General features: G+C 50.4%; 1 protein-coding gene across 41 annotated transcripts in view; it reads left to right on the top strand.

The window, feature by feature from the left end:
• The window catches only part of IKZF1 (IKAROS family zinc finger 1), a 98,629-nt gene that overhangs the window by 52,697 nt on the left and 21,208 nt on the right, over positions 1-24,724 (top strand). For 17 of the 41 annotated variants that reach the window (XM_069586586.1, XM_069586575.1, XM_069586576.1 and 14 more), the window contains exons 4-5: positions 17,968-18,228; positions 24,307-24,474. In XM_069586586.1, coding sequence (XP_069442687.1) covers positions 17,968-18,228; positions 24,307-24,474 — 429 coding nt within the window. Of the gene's footprint in view, positions 1-11,472; positions 11,533-17,967; positions 18,229-24,306; positions 24,475-24,724 lie in introns of all 41 variants that reach the window. The other 24 variants (XM_069586596.1, XM_069586597.1, XM_069586587.1 and 21 more) reach the window with 2 other exon arrangements.

Genomic DNA, 24,724 nt, shown 5'->3' with positions numbered 1-24,724 from the left:
GTATGTGTGTCTGGGGGGTATGTCAGCGTGTGTGTGTGTGTGTGTGCATGTGTGTCTGGGGGGTATGTCAGCGTGTGTGTGTGTGTATGTGTGTCTGTGGGGGGGGTGTGTCAGCGTGTGTGTGTGTGTGTATGTGTGTCTGTGGGGGGGTATGTCAGCGTGTGTGTGTGTGTGTGTCTGTGTGTGTATGGGGTATGTCAGCGTGTGTGTGTGTGTGTATGTGTGTCTGGGGGGTGTCGGCGTGTGTGTGCATGTGTGTCTGGGGGGTATGTCAGCATGTGTGTGTGTGTGTGTGTATGTGTGTCTGGGGGGGTATGTCAGCGTGTGTGTGTGTGTGTATGTGTGTCTGGGGGGGTATGTCAGCATGTGTGTATGTGTGTCTGTGGGGGGTATGTCAGCATGTGTGTGTGTGCATGTGTGTCTGTGGGGGGGTGTGTCAGCGTGTATGTGTGTGCATGTGTGTCTGTGGGGGGGGGTATGTCAGCGTGTGTGTGCGTGCGCGCGCACGCTCCACCCGGCCGCCCCCCCATGCGATTCCTGCCCCGCTTCCCTTTCTGCCACTTCTCCATGACTCTCTGCCTTTCGGTTGGGCTGCTGTCCCCGGCTTCCTCTTTTCCTGCATCCCTATATTTCATTATTCGCCCTTGTTCCTCTTCTCGGGCTTGTACAACACAGCAGGAGGATGTGGAAACGCAGTTGCGATGTGACATGCGAGCTGCCGTGTCACAATCGAGCCTGGCGGGGCCTGCATCCCGGCGGCTTCGGGACGAGGCGGGAGAGGGGAGCCGGCCGAATGCGGAAGTCCTGGCGACGCCGGGATGCTTTTCCCCTAAAGCCCGCGTTTCCGATTAGCCGAGGCCGCGGAAGCCGTTGACCACCGTTTTTGCCCCGGGAGCATGAGGCACCTCAGAAACGCCTTCCTGAGTCACCCCCTCCTCGCCCCGGGCCACCGCTGAATCCCAGCTTCCCTGTCTGCCTGTCTGTAGGCTTTTGTCTCCTCAGCATCCCATCTGCCCAGCCCACGGCTGCAGCTCCTCATTCTCACACCTACCCAGGCCGCAACCCCCCCCCCCAACGATGTGGCCTCCTGAGCAGGGACCTCGATGGCCCCCTCTGGCCTGGGAGCCTCATCTCAGCTTCCAGAAGCCTCCAGAACCTCACCTCCCCATCCTCCACTGTCTGGAGGACCCCCGCCCCGCATGTCCTCTGGGAATGCCTTCCTTCTGCTTCGCATTTTGAACATGATCCTCCGAGGCGGCCAGGCCCTGTGTCACTCACCCAGCTCCAAGCAGGAGGATTCCCCGGTGCTGGATGGCCTGAAGCGGGGGGCTCCCTCCTCTTGCCCCTCTTAGACTGAACCCTCCTGCCCTCAAAGACCCTATTCCCCACTCAGGGCTCTGCACGCACGCTCTGCACGGCCTGAGCATAAACCATCCCCGAGTGCTAGATGCCACATCTCCTCCAAGGACCCCCTCCATAGCCTCCTTCCCTGCTGGCCCCGGAGGCTCTGCAGAGGCTGGGGCAGCCCGGGGGGCCTCAGGGAGGATGGCGTGCAGTGTCCCTGGCCAGTGACCCCCGATTTCAGTCTGTTTGCCATCGTGCAGGCATGAGCTGAGCCGGGTGAGCTGCCAAAAGCAGGCATGGGGTGGGAAGAGGCAGGCTGTCTCCGCCCCGCCCGCATCCCCACTGGCAGCCCTGGGCAGGGTGGGGGACTGTCTGAGCTTTATTTCTCGGTTTGTAAAGTGGGTTTGTAGGGTTCCTCATGCAGGAATCTCTCCAGGGTAGTTCCCAGCTGAGAAACGGAGGGGGCAGTTTCTTCACGTGGTTTCCTCACAGGACTGCTTCAGGAAGGAAAGAAATGGGTGCCCAGAAAGTATTTCACGTGGTCGCTGCCCCTAGTGACAGGCACGGAGCAGAGGGGACTCTGGGTGGTGGCCGGGCACCCCTTGGATTTTACACGGGAGGAACGTGTGACCTGAACTGGTCCTTTTCACACGGTTCTCAGTAAATGGCGTTGAATCATAAAGCTAGGAGGGGTGGACAGAGGGGGAAGGAGAAACCTTCCTTATTTCAGAGAAACGTTGCCTGAGGGAAGGACAGGACTTTTTGAGAGATCATAGTCCTAAGAAACAGCTGAAACCTACTAGGAAAAATGTGATGCTTCAGGTTCTTCCCACGAGATGTGAGATGTGGGCTCAGCTGCCAGGAAGCTGGGTTGTGAGTAACCGGTGGTCCCTTGGCAGGGGGTGGGGCGCCTATGCCCTGTGGCTGCCAGGCCCTCACCCCACCCCCCCAAGGGTCTGGACCCCTGGCCCGGCCTTTAACGCTGGTGTCCCATCTGACGGTACCCAGCCTGAGGCCCGGTGACCTTCTCAGGCCCTGGAGGCCCTGAGGTGGAGCTTCCTCCAGCACCTCCACGGACCAGAGCGCAGGGTCACAGCCCGGAGCTTCATTGCCAGGCCTGGGTTACTGGCCTTGTGTCTGTTGGGCATGGAGCTGAAAGTCGGAGAGTGATGAGAGAGGGGAGAGGGGAAAAGGGGAAAGTTTTAGAGTTCCCTAAGAGAACTGTAGACTGCAGAGTATTCGAGCTTCTTTCACCACGGGTCACAGTAAGTCCACCCTGGACACTGAAGAGCTTGCAGGAGTCATGTCTCGAGTTTGCTGTCAAGATGGTAGGGTTCCTCACCCAGGAACCCCTCCAGGATAGTTCGCAGCTGAGAAACAGAGGGAGCAGGAACTTCACTGTGACTTCTGAGTGGTGGAGACGTCCCTGATGGTGAGGTGTCATCTGTTCGTGGGGCTGGCGGGGGAGGGGGGGGTAGGAGTGGGACCCAGGACCGATCTGTGCTCAGGGCCCTGGGGACTCTGCCCTTCACTGTAAGAGTCACTGTTGCAAACAGGCCCTCTGCCTCTGAGACTATTTTTCTAAGCTGACTTTGTAAATATGTGGGCAGGGAGAGTGGTCTTTGCCATTGACTCGTGCACACACACATGTGTAAGCCCTGGCATGCTGACCAGGAGCACCCACCCCCCTGCATGTGTGTCCCAGCCTCCAACCTCAGCCCTGCCATCCCCAGACCCAGGTTGCCTCCTATTTTCTGCCAGGTCCTCCCCGATCCTGGCCTCCGCTGCCAGTGCTATTGGGTGGAGAACAGGAAGAAGTGGGAAAAGTAAGGGGAAGGCTTGTCTCCTCCCTGGGCCTCTGGGTAGGACCCCAGACCCCACCCCAAGCAGCCTCTGCTTACAGACTCACACCCTTTAGACGGACAGCGTGCTGCTGCGCCCGTGGGCTCAGGACAGCGGGCCAGCGGGCCAGCGGGCCAGCGGGCAGAACCCTCCGTCCAGACCCCCGCCTCCCCTGCTGAGTCACCTTGTGCTTGGAATTCCGGCAGGGACCCCTCCGAGCTTCTGGAAGGGAGGGACAGCCAGGGACCCACCCTCATGTGTCCTGGAGGAGATTACTTTATCTCTGGCCTCCCTGAGTCGGGGCCCGGGCTCCTGGGATCTGCGGGGCTTGACACAGTGCCAGCTGGGGAGCCCGAGGGAATGGCCCGGAGCATCTGCCCAGCCCCACAGGAGCCCCCCTTGGCCCCTCTGCCCCTCTGCCCCCTCTGTGACGGAGCACCCTGTCCCGTGCCTCCTCCGTGGGCCAAAAGTGCACACAGCGACCAAGCCTCGGAGGCCAGGCACAGCTGACAGTCGGGACTCTCCCAGCCTTCAGCGCTCCATTCCCCCGGCAGTGGCGTTCAGCCTGCTGTTTCAGTAGGGACGAGCCCTGGGAGAACCGCATTTGAAGCATGCTTAGAGTCACATCGGCTAAAGCGCTTGTGCGGACGCCCAGGCGGCGGCGAGCTGCCCATGCCCACCCCTCCCGCCTGGGTGCTCAGGGACCCCGCACCCACGGCCTGCTCGCCCCCTGTCTTCACGGGGCCTCGATGCTGCAAGCTGGCCCCGTGCACCTGTGCCGGCCCGTCAGCACCACCCACAGCCCCATGTGCGGCCTGAGCAGAGTTTCCGTCTCTGACTGTTTCGGCCTGTCTGATCCAGTGTAAATTCCCCTCACTGGAGTAAGATTTGGGATGGAGAGACAAAAGTCAGGGTCTCCGTACACCCATGCCCTCACGCTATCTCAGCCTCCCCCCACCAGTCTGTGCTGAGACTTTTAGGGCTTCTCAGGACTTCCCCAGTTGTCTGAATTTTCTTCAGTCCTTATTTATTGCCTGAAAATGTCCATTTCCTTCTGTCTTTTTAAAGCTTGAGCTAAACTCTCTCACTCTGTGTATTATTATTATGTTCCAGTTTTCTCTTTTTCATGGTTTTCTTTAGATTCCAGGAGTTGGAGGTGAATTTTAGAGATTTCATCTTGGTATTTATGTATACTTGCAGTCTTTGAATAGGCAAATACTATTTTTACCAATGGGGCTTCCCAGGTGGCTCAGTGGTAAAGAATCTGCCTGCAATGCAGGAGACTCAGGAGACCCAGGTTCAATCCCTGGATGGGGAATTTCCCCTGGAGAAGGAAATGGCAACCTGCTCCAGTATTCTTGCCTGGACAGTTCCATGGACAGAGGAGCCTGGCGGGCTACAGTCTGCGGAGGCAGTCCACGGGGTCTCAAAGAGTCAAACATGACTGAGCAACCTTACATGCACATTCTTACCAATAAAAAGGTAATTTCCATAAAGGAACAACTGGAAGGACATAACTTTCTGAAAATATCCCTAAATCTATCCTTTAACCTGTTCACCCTGAGTGGTGGTGAACTCTGTCTCAGAGGGTGAGTTAAGGACGCCAGAGCAACGGGTTCAGAGGCAGTCCCATGAACAGAATCCGCATTTTTGAACCTCTTTGCTCAGAGGCACTCTTTAGAAGAAGAATCTTTGCTTATCCTGGTTTCCCTTTCTAAATTATAGGTTTGTCAATCAGAGCTTTTCCACGCTATTTAGTTCACTGTGAACAATTCAATTGTACTAATAAAACATGAACAAAACTAGGGCTGGTCCCCAGCTGTGCTACACGGAGAGAAGATCAGGAGTTGGTTTATCCCCAACGGATCATCAGGTCGTTGGTTAGTTGTTATGGGAAGGAGGGCAGAGTTCGCTGTGGCCATTTTGTCAGTTTTCACTTGAAGCAACCACTATTGTTCCATGACCTGGTGTCAACTGGAAACCCTGTCAGGGCGAGTGATGGCCAGCCCCAAGTGGAGGTGAAGACCTGCTGGGGTTTTGGGATGGAAGGGAAGTCTGCGCAGACTTGGGTTTCCAGGCGCCGAGGGAGCTGTCCTCCGAACCACGTGGTCTTACAAAGCCCAGCCCTGTTGTTTTTCCTGGTTATGAAAAACTTGGTGGGTGCCAGTCGGCTGTGGCTAATCCCTTCGGCCTGAAGCCTTTGCTGACGAGAAGATAGGTGGTGTGTTAGCTGTGGTTATCTGCCCGCGCCTTCCCACCGAGGGGCGGGCTGGCTGAGAGAGAGGCCTGGGGAGCGTTGCTGTGAATCTGCACGTGAACCTGACAGATGGACATGGTGGTTCCCATTCTGATGAGGCACTCAGGGCTCAGAGCGGCTGGCGCCTCACTGAGTCCACAGCCCTGGGGGAGGCAAAGCCGAGTGGCTGGCCCTGCGGCCCTTGCACCCGGCTCTCTGACGCTGCCCCATCCTTCCTAGAAGTCAGTGAGGCTGCAGATTCAGGGACGTCTGGGATGTGACGTCCCAGGACACAGGTAGGAGGAGCCGGAGGACTCATTCCAGCAGAAAGCCTGGGCCCGTGTGCTCAGTTCTCTAAACTGAAGTCAAGTCCAGCACTTTCCCCATGACTCACTTGATCTAAACACACCCCGCTGCTTGGGAGTCGCACTCAGACGTAAGCAGCACGGTGCCTCTGTCGTGCAGCTTCTCCTGGAATCTATGTGGGTTTCTGAAAATGTTCAAGTCGGATGGTTGTGTCCAAAAGGAATAGTGAGGAGTTTGATTCAAGGCCCCTGTGGTGAGCACTTCACGTTCCAGCCAGGGCCTGCAGCCCTGTATCTGAACACAGGATTGAGCTCCAGACACACCAGGTTCCAGAACTAGGCGTGCATCCTAAGGGCTCTGAAGTGGAGTTGGCAAGGGCTGTGTAGCTGAGAGAGAGGGTGGGTTCCAAATGGGTGTCACAAGGATGGGAAAGCAGAGGGGCCTTGCGGTGGGTGGGGAGTCTTTGCTAGCTGAGCAGGTCGGGGGACGAGGCTTGGAGGAAGAGTCCTTGACATCTGCCCAGGACACAGATCTGCTGGGACAGGGACAGCTTCACACCAGCTGCAAGGCATTTCTAAAGAGATGAGGATGACGGTTTGCTTCCTCTTGCGTCTGGCTGTCGGAATAGTGTTACCAGCTGGAGAATCATTGTCATTGCTGATCAGGATTTGACAGGACCTGGGGTTTTGTCTTATTGCAACAGTGCATGCTACGTCACTTAGTCATGTCTGACTCTTTGCCAGCCTATGGACGGTGGCCCACAGGCTCCTCGGCCCGTGGGATACTCCAGATCAGAATACTGGAGTGGGTTGCCAGCCTTTCCTCTGGGGGATCTTCCCAACCCAGGGACTGAACCTGTGTCTCTTATGTCTCCTGCGTTGGCAGGTGGCTTGTTTACCACTAGCTCCACCTGGGAAGCCCTCATTAGAACAGAACAGACTAGCGGAGACCTTAGAAGTAGGTGCCCTGACAAAGTCAGCCTTGAGGATGAGGGTCTCAGGCCCAGGGGTCAGATGCTTTGACAGGGGAGCCAGTTCTGGGTGGGGGTAGGAAGCCCTGGCAGGGTGTGAAGCAGGTAGAGGCAGCCCCGCCAGACAGCACGGCGGCTTCACGCATGTGCTGGATGCGATGTGATTGGAAAAGGTCAGAAAGAAACAACTCGAGAGAACAGGCCGTCGAAGGCCAGGGGTGGGAGTGCAACCATGAGGTCGGAGAGGGGACCACAGGCGTGTGGGGCGGGAGGAGGAGAGCGGGGTGTGGAGGAAGACCTGGAGTTTGGATTCCACCTGCTTGTTTGCAGAATGAAGGGACAGAAGGGCAGGCAGGCGGGCTGGAGCCCCGGAGAATCCCGCCATCAGCAGGTGCTGGCACGTCGTTGCTTCCTGTGTCCCCCCAGGTCACAGGGCTGAGCAGACACTGCGGGCCTGGGGTCTGAGGAAGGATCTGGAGTGAGAAGGGGGTGTTGCAGGAGGAGCCTCTTAGGGATCACTCAGCTGAGATGTGAGCCAGCCCTCATGGGCTCCGTGTGCGGGGTCAGACTATAGCTTCCTCTTCTGTCAGTCTGGAAGGACACCCCTTTCTCGGCGTGAATGGTCAGGAGTGTCAGAATTCTCTCCCCTGGTAGGACGAGGCACTCCCTCACATAGAGGATGGTCTGAGCACAAAGGTCCACCCCAAAAACATCTGGTGTGGGGGAATCTCAGAAGAGTCTACATCTGGTACTTCTGCAGGACGTAACTAGCTCTCCTGCAGGAATGTGCTCTTGGAGTTTCGGTTCTGACGGTCCCTGGTCCTCTCCTTTGCCCACTGGCCCAGGCGGGGACCCTCTCACTAGGGCCGTGACAGGACAAGGATGCCCATCCCTGAAATGTGAGATCTGCAGGCATCGCAGAAGTCACTGCAAACCATTCTTACACAAGTTACTGAGACTAATGATCTGATCGTGAGCAACAGGCTTAATACGATTTGAAGACTGTGGATAAAAGTCATATGACAGCACGTTTCTAAGTTCTCTAAATACAGATCTGAATGTATTTACACTAAAGTCATCCATCTTTCTTTGACTTGAGAGGGGACAGACTTCTTCTCTCCCAGTTCGAAAATCCCAAGTACATCTTCATCTCTTCCAAAGGTACCAGGAATATGGGAAGCGTAGAATTATATCCTTGATAATTTGCATGAATAAAAGGCCCTGGGTGGTTTCTGGGCCTTTCACCTTTTTTTCTCAGAATGGTCACCAATGTGCAATCTGAATAGGGTTCAGAATCTGAAGCATCCCCAACATTTTATACAGAAATGTTCATAACAACTCAGGGAATAAAAATTCCTGCCAAATGAGCTCAATTTGCTCTTGGCGACAAGAATGCATCCTGTGAAATTTAGGAAACTGATCAAGGTTCACTAAATCTGCTTCTGTCTGCACCCTTTTATGAAGCAACAGCCTGAAATTTGGGGAGGAATTTACAAAAGAAATGAAGAGGCTGGGAGTCAGTCGAGACATCACTCCTGCTCCCATGGTAAAGCTTCAGGACCAGCCAGGACTGTGACCAGAACACATTGGCTCTGCACCTGTAACACAGCCCCCCAAGTGCCCAGGGAGAATGGGGGTGCAGCTGATGTAATGTTCATTGGACACGGGGACACCATGGGCGCATAGGGCGCTGGGGTCAGTGGCCAGGGAGAGTGAGAGCCTCTGCGACATGGTGCCCGCTCTGCATGCTTACGGCCCGTGGGCCTGGGGACCGGTGGTCCTGGAGAAGGCAGTGCTGGGGTGGGGGTGGGGGCTTTCACTTTCCAGACTGCTTGTTTGTAGTCATTTTAATGATGTGGGGGAGTCTTTATTATAGTAAACATATGTATTCTTTATTTTATTATTTTTAAATGAAATACAATTGAGATACAGAATTATATTAGTTTCAGGTGTACAGCTCAGTGATTCAGTGTTTTTACAATTTCTACTCCTTTAAACCTTGTTACAGAATAATGGCTGTAATTCCATGTGCTATACGATATATGCTTGTTGCTTATCTATTTAAAATTTTATATTGGAGTATAGTTGCTTTGCAATGTTATGTTTCAGGTGCACAGCAAAGTAATTCAGTTATACATGTACATATATCCACTCCTTTTAGGTTCCTTTCCCATATAGATTATTACAGAGTATTGGGTAGGTTTCCTTGTACTATGCAGGATGTCCTTATTAGTTGTCTATTTCATATACAGTGGTGTGTGTGTGTTAACTGTGGGGAATTCTGTCCGTAAGCGCTCTGTAACTCCCATGCGTGATGAGTGTGTGTGTTAACTGTGTGGGGAATTCTGTCCGTAAGCGCTCTGTGACTCCCATGCGTGGTGTGTGTGTGTTAACTGTGGGGAATTCTGTCCGTAAGCGCTCTGTAACTCCCATGCGTGATGAGTGTGTGTACACACATCTCAGTGTGTGCTTGTGTGCAGCCGCAGTAACTTTTAAGCTCTCCAGCTTCATAATGGAGAAAGCACAGCTCCCATAGCCCCATCCTGCAGGCAGAGTGTGTATGGAGTACTGAGTTTCTGTGTTAATTACATATGGTCTCCGATTCACCTGGGCCCCTGTTCACCACCAAGAGGACAAACTCCAGAGCTTCCTGGAAGCCCCAGCCCCTCCCTGGCGCCTTAGTGATGGTTCCTGCCTTGTAGGACCATGTGGGGACTAAAGGCAGTTTGTGGAAAGAGCTTATAAATAAGTCCCTGTTGTTTATAGAGTTCCTGGTGCCCGCCTTCCACGAGGTGCTGGCCTGATGAGAGTAAAATGGGATGAGATGGGACAGAGCAGGACAGGAGAGTGTTTACACTTCCCTACTGTGTGCTTGTTCCCTGCAGGAAGAGAGGAGCTTTCCTTTTTCTGAACTCAAAAGTTGGTACTTGCAGGAACGTAGGTGGTGCCCGAGCAAGAGTGAATTTCTATCAGTTCTGCTTTCCTTGGGGAACAAAAGCGCTATAGCTACAGAGGATAAGCAGAGAACTGATGCTCCTGGCGAACGGATAGCGTTCGCTGTCTGATGATTGCTGTACTGTTACTCATATTCAATGCAAGCTGTGCTCATGGGATTCGGTGTTGGAAGGTCTAGCTCTGATCATCCGGGACCTGTGTGAGCGCACGTCTTCTCCTGGGAGGCAGCTTTAGATGAGCATCGCTCATCTCTCAGCCCTGTAGCTGCTTCACTCATCCACTCTATCCATCCTCCACCTTCATCTCCCCCTCCTCACTGTCATACATGGCCTCTAGCTGAAGGGGTACCAGGAGGTCAACTTTCAAATCAAGCCATGCTCAAGCCCGTCAGCAGTCTCAGTCATTTCTCAGAGAATCAAGGCAGTGATGTCATTTAATCAGAAAATTATATATTATGTCATATATTCTGATGTCCCTGATTTTAAAAGGTAATACTGACCTTTCAAAACATCTTGGCCTTTTCTCCCTCATCTGAGATGGTAGCACCCTGTGACATGGAGGGCTCGGGGCTTCAGAAGTTGGAGCTCAGTGAAGATGACAGAATTGCAAAGGTCCCTGTGAAATCAGTGTCCCTGGTTGACTGTCTGCTGACCGTGGAGCACGATTGGACCAGGCAGGCCAGCTGGTGCCAGCCCTGCTGGGCAGCGGGAGGGGAGCACCAGGGCTGACTGCTAGATTCAGGTGATCAGAAGGCAGGAGCATCCGAGGAACAGGAGGAAGACAGGAAGGCTGAGGGTTTACTAAGAAATGATTCAGGTAGCAACTTCAAGGAATAGCTTTGGCGGTGTCTCCGTAACTGTTTCCCATTCTCCCAATGTTTTACTGACATCTTCATGGGGAAGAGGGGAAGGCCTGTGGGCACACAAGTTTGGGAAACACTGGTTTAAGCCAAGTGCAGTAGGTCTGTTTCCTGCAGGAAACTCAGCCATTCAGTAGTTCAGCAACATGTTTAATTCAGCAGCTACTCTGTGGATGTAACTCAGACTGCCACTGGGGTGTCACTTCAGACAGAACTCGTGTGTGTGTGTGTGTGTGTGTGTGTGTGTGTGTGTGTGATGTGCAGTGTCTGTTAAGTTCCAAGACATAGGCACACACTGGAAAGTGCTAACCTATAAAACAGAAAAAAAAAAAAAAAACCCTTGGTAATTTGAGGTGGTGATAGTCTTTATGAGGGCTGCTGATAAGGAATACCCACGGAAATTGGTAGTTCACTTTGAGGTAGGGAAAAACACAAATTTTTCCCCACCCAGTGTGTTGCATGAACATTTTCTAATTTTCTGTGAGGACTTTCTAAGAAAAAGCCAAAGGAAGAACATTTGCAATGCAGGCAGCCCGTTAAGAGTCACACTGCTTCTGTGAAGATAAGCGCTTTCCCAGGGGAAGCTCAGCTATGATGAGCAGATCTTGGACCTGTCTGTACCAGCTCTGCTGAAGGGTTTCTCACCATTCTAGAATGTTCCAGAAGCAGTGCCTAAGATGCTCAGCACACCGGAGGTTACTTTCCAGCATCTGTGTGATCTGGTGCCATGAGCTCAGACCTTTGGGAAGTGGGATCCTGTTTCGAAGTAAGCACTGTGTTGCCATTTCAGCCCTTCGTTTGAAGGCTGACAGTGCCAGACTGGTAGCTCAATAATGGCGTTGAGTAATATTACTTTCCTTTAAAAAAAAAAAACACACACACAATAGTTTCTTTTAAACTCTTACTCTGTCTCTTGGATGGTGTTACAGCCCAGCTTTCTTTTTGCCTTCTTTGTTGCAGTGGCTTATGGGGCTGACGGCTTTAGGGATTTCCATGCAATAATTCCCAATTCTTTCTCTCGTAAGTATACACTTTGCTTCTAGAAAACGATAATGCATGTTCATTTCATACTCAGTTCCCATAGTGTAAGTATTGTGAATGCATGATTTTTCATCACCTTCCTCCATACTTGAAACATTGAGATAAGTATCAGTCATGCTGTTGATTAAGCATCTGCCACCGAGAATACCACTTAGACACTTGAGGTGTGTGTGCCTGGTTTTATCACAGACTGTTGGATGCACCATGGAGCGTGCTTTCCATGGTGGCAGTGCAGTAACAGGAAGGGCAGAAGTAATAATAGTTTAACGGAATTATTACTCTGCTAATGCTGTTAAATAGTTTCATTATGAATGTTACCAGTATCTCCTCTTTGGTTGACTGTAATGATACTGACCAGACTTTCTGTCACCGTTAAATAACCCAACATACTTTCAAGATACCTTGTACAATTCTGTAGGACAAAGAAGGATGCGCACTCTCCTTCTGTAGCTTGGGAGTATTAATTTCAGAACTGAGAGGAGAAAAGTCGCAGGGCATCAAGGCCGTTAGTGCGTGGTCCTCACTTCCTGAGCAGACACGCCGAGTGCTTCTGTGTGCGGGACGTTCCTGATCTGAGCTGTCAGACCCAACACAGATGTTAATTTCATTTTTCTTTTTTAGGTTTTGAGAGATGATGAATGATAAATATATTTGAGCGACATCCTTGAAGGAGTATTTTAAGAAGTGGAAAGGGCTTTTTAAAAATGTCCAGAGAGTCGAATACTAAAAGTGATGCAAGTTGGTTGCCCCCTTAGGACATAGTCTTCAGAGCCTATATTAGTAAATGTTCTAATGTTATAAAACAATGTCAGAAGATAAGTCATGCTTAATCCTGTAACAAGTATTAACACAAACTCTAATCTCAGAGGTGTCAGTAGCAGTTAAAGAAAGGTTTATGACATCCTGGCCATCAAAAACTCTTTGGCACCAAAAGGGTTTAGCAGTTATCAGCCTAGGGTTACCCCTTTCCTTGCAACCTGCACTGACTGCTTTTCCAGTTTATAAAAGTTATAGAGATCTTCCTTTGAATTGACTTCAAAACAGCTTGATATTTATTTCTGTGAGATCTGTATGCATGTATATATAAATGTTTATATGTGGGTGTATATGTGTTTATATGTGTGCTTATGTGATTATATAATTATATATTAAGGTACTAGCACAGAGAACTAATATTAATTTTGAGATGAAATATGGAAATATTTGTTGAAATATTAAAAAGTCAAATGCACTTAAGAGTAAGATAATACATTCTGACATGTTTTCATTAAATCTGAGAAGGTTTAGGATCAAGCAGGTTGCAGTGTTGGAGAAGATCCTTTGGTGAAGACTTCAGTATGTAAAAATTGCTGCCTATAAAGATACACAATCCTTGCAGATGCTGTAAGACAGATGATACGTGTCTCAAGGCCCTTCCTGTCCGCTTTTATACAGTTGGGTTCACAAGGTTTTGGTATCTTCTCTCCTCCTTCCCCACCCCCTCCCACGTACCCAAGTTGCAACTGTTGATCTTGAGGCGGTCCCCACCCAAACAAGCAACCCAACTGTTCTGGGCCAACATCACCACCTAGTGGTCATGATAGAGAATTGTCCTCTTCATTTACCTCTCTTTTTTTGTCCCTTGTTGAAAGTTGAAAACAGTTTGACCCTATTCTCTCAGTTTGTGTCCCGTTACCTGAGAAAAATGTAAATAAATGCTAGTAACTCATTCTGTTTCTCATACTCTTCCTCTTTTATCTCTCCCTGATTTCATTCCTTTTAAAACCCAAAACATCAAATAAGGACATACATATTTCTAGTTGAGGGCTCCCCTGGTGGCTCAGATGGTAAAGAATCTGCCTGCAACGCAGGAGACCTGGGTTCAGTCACTGGGTCAGGAAGATCCCCTGGAGAAGGGAATGGCTACCTTCCCATTAGGGAAGTAAAGGAAGTAATCATGCCTCCTTGCAGTGAAAAATCCTGCATTTTTAATGATATAAGTTCTAATCAGTGGTTTCATTAACCTTAAAGTGCTTAAAAGTTTTCATAAACCTTTAGAGGCAGCACAGAAACTTCTACACATCTTTCTTCCTCTAAAATTTTTAATTACCTTCATTCAAGATACACCTTAAATATGTTTGATCTTTCCTAGCTGGTCACCAGTTGCAGGACTATTTCTGTCTCCTGATTTTTCATTTAAAATACTGAGCATTTTGAGCTTACCTGGTCTAAACTCATAGTTTAGGGAATATCTGTTCAGTGGAAAAATGCCATCTGAGTACCAATGCTTTACCTCACCTATAAATATATAGACACATTCTAAAGGGAAAGGAAAGTGATGGGGAAACAGGATCTATCTATGAGGCAAGGCTGCCAGGGTGCTCTATCCCTTTGCATTAAAATGTTTTAATCTTTCATGAGGCCATACAGTGGTTGGCAGCAGATCCAGGCCTCCTGGCCCCAGTGACCCCGAGTTCTCTGGATTCTCTCAGGGCTAACCTTGTCTGTGTGCTAATGGTCAGGTGCCCAGGGTCACTCTAAAGACTGTCCAGTTGCTAATAACATAGAAAGCCTCTGAGATGTATTAAAACGAGACTTTCATTTTCCCAAATTTTAAATTGCATCTTGGAAAGAAAGTGGCTTTTGGCTCAGGGTTTGAAGGCACATCCACTCTGCCGGCAGCCATGCTTATTAAATAATGACACTGGGGCCTCGTCCATTAGCTCCCGGGACTCGGTGGAAAAGTTAGCTGCATGGTTAGGCCTGAACCAGTGTGTTCCAGGGTCAAGAAACACAAAGTCTCCATTTCATGTTCTGTATTTAATCAGTTCCATTCAGCACCATACTGAGTTTGACATTTTTCTAAGTGGTGGAAGGACAGAGTTACAAAATATTTATAAGTATAATCCCCATATTCAAGGAGAGTATAACATTTCATAGATGCAGTAATGCAGCTAAGCAGCTTGGGGTCCAAAGAAACAGAACCGATAGGAATTCAGAGAGGGGATGACCACAGAGACAGCATCCGTGGGCTGGACCACGGAACGCTAAATGCAAGTTAGGCAGGATGACTGGTTCCTGGAATTGATGACAGCATGGGTCTGAGGAAGGAAATAAGAGAGGGCTGACCACATGGCCTTCTCACACAGGGTGCAGTGGCCCTGCTTGTCTCTGGGTGGGCTCTGGAATGTTCGGGTGTGAACCTGCGGATGGCCAAAGTTCACACCCGTCATCTGGTCCCAGTCTCCTCCTTCATCAGTTTGAGCAAAGGCTGCTGCCCCTGAGTGCTCCGGGGTGTGCAGTTCGAAACTACGGAGCCACCAGCTCTCAGACCCGAGAGCCTTCCTGGGAAGGCCTACAAGAGGCAGGGGCAGGCCCTCCACAACTGTGCCCACCCCTCTGGTGCCTTGAGTGGGAGCGTAGCTGCCAGAGCCACCCACCACCACCATGCTCCAGACATTGCCTTCTGTCCTCCAGCAGTGTGGAGGCCTCCCAGGGCAGGGATCCCCCTTAGGAGGACCTCCAGTCCCCCTTTTGTCTTCCTCCCACTTCCCTTCGTTCAGGAACTTGGGGTCGGGGGGCATCTCTGCTCTCAGCCCGAGGCTTATGTCTGAGCCCAGTGCATCTGGGCCCCTCGACATCTCGGAATGGGCTTCCTTCTGGCCCACTCCAGACTGTGTTTACAGGAGGCTGCAGCCCGTGCGGCAGGGAGACCCTGTAGGTCAGTGACGTGGGCCCCCAGGCCTGCAGCTTCTACTGTCCTTTCCTTGGGCCACATCACTAGTCAAACTCACCATCACGTAAAACCCCCGAAGCCACTTTCACATTTACAGAAGTGAAGCCAAAATGCCCCATCTGAGCTTGTGTTTCTCCAGTGTGTCTTCTGCCTCATGTGGACTGTGCATGGATATATGTTAGACTTCAGCTCTTGTGATCGGATCTGTGTTTGCCACATATCAAGACAGTTCCCTGCCCTGATTTCCATCATGTACAAGAATAATATGACTGCCACCTGTGTTCACCTCCCCGTGAGACGAGAGCCCTTTCTCATGGACACCCGCCTTGGGTTGGGGGCGTCTCTGCACCTTTCCCACGCAGCCGGCACCTAGCGTGCATTTGTCCACAAAGAGATAGGAACTTCCCCCTCACACGGAGAGAAAATTCACACATGCTTGAATCTGCTGAGCCAGTGGCTGACGTGTGGCCCACTGGGTCTCACCTCCACCCCCGGGCCCCCTCTCACTGGCCACAGACCTTTCTGTGACCGTCTGGCCTTGAATTCTGCCCCCTCCCCTCTGCCCCGAAGCGCAGGCAGCTTCTAGCTCCGCATCCCCAGCATGTGCCTGCTGGCTCCTGTGACTCCATATGTCTCTATGTGACTCCAACCCTCGGTCCAATCCCCATGATTTACGCTCCCCTCACCTTGCACAGGCATCTGGGGACCCCCAAATTGGGGAGCTGCCTACGTTTTTTTCATAAAACTAGAATATCACACGATATTGAATTTTCTTCTTTGTGCTTACTTAGCCTGTTGTGGTGCTGAGTACATCTACCTAAAACCATTCCAGAGGATCCACGATGATCGGAGAGTAAATTTATGAAAAGATCTCAGGCCTTTTCAGCCTCCTGGTTTCTTGAGTCTATGAATACAGTTCTCAGAGAAAATGTCACTTGGCAGAATAATGACCAAGTCCCGCCTTCAGGGACTGCCGTCAGATGAGTGTCAGGACTTCCGGCGTGAGGGCATCTGTGAGGTTCAAGGTGACATCCGCCCCTCCCTTCCCATTCCCTCTCTTCTCTGGCTGCTCACCCCTGACACGCTTCACCTGTGCTGCCCACAGCCTGCCTCCAGGACCAGGCCTGGGTCCCGATGGCAGAGAGCCATCTCTTTGCCCCCTCAATTCGCTCACAGCTCCAGCTGGCCCGGTGCTGACAGTTTCCAATGTTACAGATGAGGAAACCAAGGTACAGAGCAGGCACTTGCGTTGTACCGGATCTCAGCATTTATAAAGAATGGAGCTGAGATTCCAAACCAGGAATTCTGACTTCAGAGTCTCAGCTCTGAGCTTGCCAATCATGAGAGCTGTGTTGAGTCCAACCAGCTTGTTCCCGGCACAGGCCTTCTCAGACTCCAGTGGGAGTGGCTGTGTCCATGGGGGTGAGTCTGGGATGGGCCTCGTTCAGTGGGTCTGGGCTGGACCCCAAAGTCTGCCCTTGCCAGCACCCTCTCAGGAACTTGCTTGTGGTCCAGGGACCATAGTGGGAGAGCCACTGATCCACAGGGCCAGTCAAAGCCCTTGTGGTTGTGGTTGCTGTCTGTCTTGCTGATTATTTCACTTGGCATAATTTGCCTCCTTCCTCTTGTTCGTCTGTAGAGACTGTGATGAACACGAGGGCTTTCGGTGTAACTGCAGTTTTTCTTGGTCATCGCAGTGTTGGATTCAGCCGTCCCTTATCAGTCGGTGTTTCAGAAGAGTGCAAACCAAATATCTGCTTTCTTTACCAAGAAAAACACACGAATGACAGAAATAATGACCCTAAATGTGATGCTGAGGAAGCAACAATGCAAAGTGGACAGTGGTTATTGTATCATAACCAAGAGCCCTTCACCTCCCCTGCCCCCCTCCCCATGCCCACAAGCGAGTCTTCCTTTCTGAAAAGCTGGTACAGATCTGTTTACATTCACAGACCATCCCAGTCAACCCTTGATCAACTGGAAGAAACCTCAGACTCATGGCCCTACTTCAGGATACAGGTTTTATTATCACTCTGGAATAAGAAGGGTTTAGAGTGGTCATGTGCCAAAGAAACAGACAAAATTCTTTCAGGAATCTGCAGACAGAAATCTAAGGGTGTGTTTGCTGAGTTTTGTCCCCACGTTTATTAATACATGAATGAATGAAGGAAAGAAAGCTTATGCTTATCTTTATGCTTAAGGGGACTTTCTCAGCTAGATAAGCACTTCTCAGGGGGTTTTGCCAAACAAGGGCCCCCACCCGTGGGGGCTGGATTACTTGATGATCACTCATCTTCTGGGATCAGGGGTTCTGCTGGCTCACAGGGTGTTGGACTTGGCCTCGGGTCACTCCAGAGGGGCTGTTACGGTGGACCTGGTGACCTTACCCTGTGAGAGCCCCCCATGCCCCCCCAATCTAAAGTGAGAATTTATAAATAGCTTTTCCACGCATCTTCACCCTCTGCCATTCGGACCTACAGAAAGGGCAGGCAATTGACCCAGCCCCGAGATGCCAACTGCCACAGGTCACAGCCCCCTGGGGGCTGATGGGTCTGGGCCGGGCTGCTGCTCCCCGGGATGAGGTGCTGAGAACCTGTGTCTGGAAGCTGCCGCTCCCACTGGGTCGCGTCGCTGCTGGGCGGTGCTGTTCCGTTTTTGCCTGACACTGAGCGGCCCCTGTGTTGTGTTGTCTCTTTCAGCCGGTAATGTTAAAGTAGAGACTCAGAGTGATGAAGAGAATGGGCGTGCCTGTGAAGTGAATGGGGAAGAGTGTGCGGAGGACTTGCGGATGCTCGATGCCTCCGGAGAGAAAATGAATGGCTCGCACAGTATCCAAGGCAGCAAAGCTTTGTCAGGAGCTGGAGGCATTCGACTTCCTAACGGCAAACTAAAGTGTGATGTCTGTGGGATCATTTGCATCGGCCCCAATGTGCTCATGGTCCACAAGAGAAGCCACACTGGTAAGGCCTGGCGTAGCTCCTCCTTCGGTGGCCCGGAGGGGCCCGCGGGGTGTCGCAGAGGATGAGGCCCCTCCTGGCCGAGTGTCCTGAGCGAGGTGTAGCCTCCCTGTTCATCCAGAAGGACTTCTAAACGTGCACCAATTCTATCCTCTAAATCTGTAAACAGGAAGGTAAAGGGAACACGTGTGTGAGTTCTGACAGGGGCCTGAGGTCCTGCTCGCTGAATAGGGGCGGCGGGGCTGTGCCAGATGGCTCCCCCATAAGGAACCAAACAGAGCAAGAGGCTGATGCCCTGAAACCCACTCCTCAGACTGTCCACCGAGAACCCAGGAGTGGGAAATGCATGTCGGGGGTATCTGATTCTTAGAAACAGTCATTGAATGCTGATGGAATGGTGTAGTCTTTCAGAAAGACTTTTGTTTTCAGAAAGCTTCTCCTCCAAGGCAACACTCCCACCGAGATGGTTTGGTTGCCAGTGGCTCCCACCTGAGGGCTTCCCTGGAGGCTCAGACCGTAAAGAATCTGCCTGCAATGCAGGAGACCCTCTCAGATTGGTAAATAATTTAATACCTAAACCCCCGCCCCAGCGGATGTGGGGGATGGAGGGTTTGGCAGCAGAAGAGAAAGTATTCTGGATCCAGAATGGAAGGAGTGCAAACTGAAGGCTGCACCCCAGCTCCTGACCTGTTCCCACACTGGGGGCTGGAGACAAAGGCTCTGCCTTCTGCCCCACCCGTGTGCCCCGAGTGCACTCACGGCAGACAACCAGTCATGTGCTTACCCACTGGAAGGGTCGCGAGTGGCCCTAAAGAGTCTTCAGAATAAAATACTAACAGGGCACACCTTACCTTTAACGGCATGCATAAAGAGTGTTTAGAACTGAGTAGAAACTTTACTCTTCTGCTCTGAAGGTGGAAAAAAAATAATAAACGTGCCCAGTCTAGTGATCCCACTGAAAGTTTGGACATAAACATACCCTGAGCCCCTGCTGCCCAGGGGTGCTGGCAGGGGGCTGCAGTTAGGGTTAGGATTAGGTCATCTTAAAGCCAGGGTCTGCCCCTGCTCTCCGCAAGAGGAGACTGGCAAACTGGCAAAAGAGCAGACTGAGAAGGCAAAGTGGGTTTCGTAACCTAGCTCAGGGAAGCGAGGCAGAACATGAACGTCGCGACCTCATGTGATTCTTCCCTGGGCCACACGCTCATCTGCTTATCGAAAATGAAGCAGGAACTCAGAAAATTCGTGGAGCAAAACAGCTGGGTTGTAAAGAACTGAGGATCTTTGTAGAGTTGTCGTTTTTATATTTGAATCAGGCAGTTCCCAAAATGGTTTTCGGTCGTCATCCACCTGGAAAAGCCGTATAATATGTCTACTTTCAATCAACACTCATTTTCGATAAAAACTTAACTTCTGCAGTTTAGCAAACTTTGTTTTCCCTAATATGCCTGGTCATCCCCCAATTATCCCGTGAACAATCCCCAGCACATCTAGCCCTAAGGGGAGCTCACAGGAGAGCAGTCGGGAGGCGGAAAGTAAAGTGAACGGAGGTTAGGTGGTGAGAGACCCCTTACAGGATGCACTGGGACCCACGTTAATTCATTCCTGGCAGAGAAATAGACCTCGCAAACGAATTACTTTCCTGTTAATTCATGTAAAACCTCACTATACAGTGAAAGTTCTCTTCAATAAATATTTGATAACTGAATGAAATGCTGGCATACTAAATGGCCAGAATATAATGACTGCCTGCCGTGATAAAAAGAATAATTGCATTTAATGATAAACCTGCCAAGTATAGGTATGCAGAGGAGACTGGCTGTTTGCTGCCCACTTCTGCCCACAAATAATGGCTACGTGCCAGACAGGCACCGACACATGGAGTCTTTCAGTAACGGCACAGTTCATTCCAGAAAGAGGGACTTAGAGACCGTCAGTTTTATGATTCCAGCTTGACTTCTATTAAAAAAGAAAAAAACAAAAAAAAAAACCTGAAACAAGGAACTTCTGGATTGCCTTCATAATGCTTTTCTACTTTGCATAGATATAGTGGTAGGTTGGAGAAGGCAATGGCACCCCACTCCGGTACTCTTGCTTGGAAAATCCCATGGATGGAGGAGCCTGGTAGGCTGCAGTCCATGGGGTCGCGAAGAGTCAGACACGACTGAACAACTTCAGTTTCACTTTTCACTTTCATGCATTGGAGAAGGAAATGGCAACCCACTCCAGTGTTCTTGCCTGGAGAATCCCAGGGACGGGGGAGCCTGGTGGGCTGCTGTCTATGGGTTGTACAGAGTCGGACACGACTGAAGTGACTTAGCAGCAGCAGCAGCAGCAGTGGGAGGTTGGTATGTATAGAAATAGTAACATGTTGGCCAAACTAGGATACTACAAAGTATCCACATTCGTGGGATCAGAGGGGAATGTATCAGAAAGGCAGGTTTTGCTAATCCCCAACCCTGCCCTGAATTCCCTAAAAGCAGCCTTTCCCAAAGGTAAAGTTCCCGAGACTCACTGGAGGTCCTGTGAAAATGCACACTGGAGCTCAGCCCCAGAGGATGCTGGGAGCTGGAGCAGGGACCCAGACCGTCTGTAGGTGGTGCAAAGGTGCAGCTCATACTGAGCCAGAAACTGCCATCTCAGAGGGTCCTTCATCAGGGAGCCCAGACTTGCTGCTGCTGTCACCCAGTGGGCTGGGCACGCCGGGCTTTCCTTCTGAAAGATTCGCCTGTCCGGGGCCGCCTCCCTCATCCCCAGCCCCACAAGGACTGTGGCTGCCTTCATCTGAGTGGTCTGTTGATGCCATCATTTCACTTCCCCAGTGTTGCTGCTCAATTTCATATTTTTAAGTCAAGCATCATAGTAACACCTTTCTGCCAACCTCAGAGGGCTCCCGGGAGAATCAGAGGGAGGCTGTTAGGAGAGGAGCGTGTAACGCAGGGGGAACCCCACCATGCAGAGGTGTAGCATCCTGGTTCTAAATCATAGGGTTTTTAACAGGAAGCATCAAGAAAAATGTCTGAATTATGGTTATCCTGTCCAGCCCTGTGCCTGCTCTGTGCCCATCTGTAAGGTGAAAGGTGCAACCATTAAGCTTTGTAAACATAGCCTCACATTGGGTGCTGGGCTTCCCAGGTGGCTCAGTGGTAAAGAATCCACCTGCCACGCAGGAGACTTGGGTCAATCCCCAGATTGGGAAGATGCCCTGGAGAAGGAAATGGCAACCACTCCAGTATTCTCGCCTGGAAAAATCCCATGGACAGAGGAGCCCAGTGGACTACAGTCCATGGGGTTGCAAAGATTTGTACATGGCTTAGCGACTAAACAGCAGGAGCAGCAGCGCACTGATGCTGATCCCAGGCATGACTGCAGTAAGCCCAGGCAAGTCCTTGTGGTTCAGTATATTTATAAATTCACTTTCTTTGGACATAGGATCAGAAATTTTATGATGTATGTGTCCATGGACTTTCTTTTTTTACCCAATCAAGTGATGAAAAGAAGCTTAGGCATTCTTCAGAGAGTCCCTGAAATGATAGATTATAGAGTCACTGAGATTACAAACTAAATTTTGAATTAATGATATGAAACGCCTCATCCCAATTAAATAAAAGGGAATACAGCCTTGGAGGAACCTGGGCTCACTCGCCATCAGCTGCATGCTGTGGGGGCAAGCAATTGGCAGTAGCAGCAGAAGGACCAGGTATCACGAGCCGAGTTCTGCCCTCCAGCTCCGGGGCCCTTTCCTGCTAGCACCTCCAAAGGGAAGCCCCCTTGAGTTGAATTCTGTCCGTGTCATGGCTTCAGGGAATGCTCTCTTCCAGTCCCCAGGTCCCATGTTACATATTCATGCTGGCACAACAATCAGAAACAAACAGATTTCCAGGAAAGCTTGCCTGAGGAATTAAGACACCAGGCCCAGCAGGCTACATGAGAGCAAATTAGAAGACAAATTTCACTCTTGAAGTCACAGCCCTGTCTTTCCTGCCTGCCCTGTTCTGCTGAAGGGATTCATGACTGTAACCATCTGTCCTTTCTCCCTCTGCTGACAACACTGGCTGGATGGCAGGGTCTGACCAGCTATTCCCTGCAACCTTTCAGACCTCAGGAGAAGCCAGGTGCCCAGCACCTCGTCAGCATGGAAGGGGCATGTCACATGGACATGGGTCACACCGAGGCATGTTGGTCACCAGGAATGGTCCACATCCTTGTCATGACCAGATTCATGGCATCGGACCGCCTAGCTCTCCAGAACACTCAGCCTAAAGGTCCGCCCTGCCGGGCACCCTGACTCTTCTCCCTTCTTCCGTCCTTTGGAGCTAAAGACTGCCGTCACACACACTCGTGTGGGGGAAGGCCCTGAAGTGTTTCTAGTAGAAAATTAACAATCTCTATTAGATGCTCCTTGGGTCTGCCGGCTACTAGCTGTTGTAATCTCCTCATCTAGTGTGGGCTTGTAACTCAGAGACTGAGGAAGTTAGTTACTTTTACCATCACCTTTCCACCTGCTGGGCTTCTTCTGCTCAGTCAGATCCAATCTAGATACAGACTTTGGAAAATTCCAAATATATTGTTATTGTTAGGATTCCAAATGGTCTATAACTGAATATCATTGTAAGTTCGCTTCCGTTTTCCCAGTAGCACATCTATCCCTCCCACTTAAGAATGATGATAATCTTGAAATTCAGATGCCAACACAGGCCTCTAAATTTAATCTGGTGTAGATTCAGTAGCACCAGATGCACTTCTGATTGCTCTTGATACGTGCTGTCTTGTTCACCAAAATCATGCAGATCGATTGGGAAAATTGTTAAAATAGATTTTAACAGATTCTTCTTCCCTAAGGTAAAGTTGTTACTAGGAAGTGCATTTTCATGGTATCTCAATACCAGATATCATGGTCATACAAAGTCTTTCATCGAAGAAAAAAACCAATACAGTATTGTAAAGTAAAAATTAAAATAAAAAAAAAGAGTTTTGATGTTTACTTAAACATGACAAATGTATCCGTGTTTTAAGTGAGAGTTAAATATTCACTGGTTTTAGACTCTGAGACCTGTGACTAGTCAACAGCATATTTCTTGATCGAAGCTGCCTGTTCATCCCCTTGTTGGATCCAGAGTCTGGGGACATGAGCTGACACACAGCAGAGAGCCCAGTGGGTTTTTTGTTTTGTTCTCTTGTTTTTGTTACCACTCCAGTGGTTCCGCTCCCGAGAGAGTTCCTAATAATAACTGAATTTCATCTCTTAGAATATCTGTACTGAAAATATAACTGACTTCAATAGATATGGATAGACTTAATACTGGCTTCAAGGTTGCAGGATTATGAGGCAAAGGAAAAAGCCAGAACACTCAGTGCAGCTCAGATTTTGATGGAGATTCAGGACTTCTCTTTGGATGATGGAAACCTTCCCTCCAGTTTCTCAACTTCTCATTTTATTCAGTCTTTCTCCTTCTCTCCCTCCCACCCTCACACTCTCTGTCTGTCTCTTTCCTGATTTGCCTGCATAGGGACAGACAGGTAATGGAGAAGAAATTGAAAGGGAAAATACAGGGAAAATGTAAATGAAAAGAAGTTATTATAACTGTTATAATGAAGTGCCTTTCATTTAAATATAAGAATGTAACGCTGAAATGAACTTGTGATCCTGAAATGCATTTTTAATGAGTTTCCTTTTTATTTTGCTGCTTCAGTGGCATATTTTAAAGACCCTTTGAAAAAAGCCACATTAAAACCCCCACCAAATGCCACAACACGCAAAATTGGATATTGGTTTATTCCAAAACTGCTGATCAGGAAGAGTGGCTCTTCATCACAAAATGTTGCAGTCACTTTATTTAAATGAGTTTGAATTTGCATTGTGATGTGCCATTCTGATTTAGGGAAAAAAAATTAGATTTTCAGATCAAATTGACCCAACCAGTGAAGCGTTAAGGAACTGGCAGGTTTAGTCTGAAAGCCTCATGTTCTATCAAACCTGCAGCCGGTGGAAGTCACCGGGCCCGTGGGAAACAACTTTCTCGCCGTGTCCTCCTCTGTCCCCGCCGAGTTCCGCTCTCACCGCTCTCCCTCTTGTCTCCCCAGGAGAGAGGCCGTTCCAATGCAACCAGTGCGGGGCCTCCTTCACGCAGAAAGGCAACTTGCTCCGGCACATCAAGCTGCACTCGGGGGAGAAGCCCTTCAAGTGCCACCTCTGCAACTACGCGTGCCGCCGGCGCGACGCCCTCACCGGCCACCTGAGGACACACTCCGGTAGGTCCCCTGGGCGGGCGCAGGCGGGCACAGCGCAGGGGCGCCTGGCTCCCTCTGGGGCAGCCCTGTTCCCAGGACCAGTCCCCTGGGCACTGGCTGCACCCAGTCAGAGTATCAGCGCCCTCCCGCCATGCGCTCTGATCTCCCAACAAACCAGAGAAGGGTGGGGAAATGTTACACACGCTCGTGCACACACACACACACGTCTCCTCTTAGAATATTTTAAGAGAGTCCTCCTCATCCCGTTTTT

This window comes from Ovis canadensis, chromosome 4 (assembly GCF_042477335.2).
Source record: "Ovis canadensis isolate MfBH-ARS-UI-01 breed Bighorn chromosome 4, ARS-UI_OviCan_v2, whole genome shotgun sequence".
NCBI lineage: Eukaryota > Metazoa > Chordata > Mammalia > Artiodactyla > Bovidae > Ovis > Ovis canadensis.
This window is presented reverse-complemented; position numbering and strand designations above follow the sequence as displayed.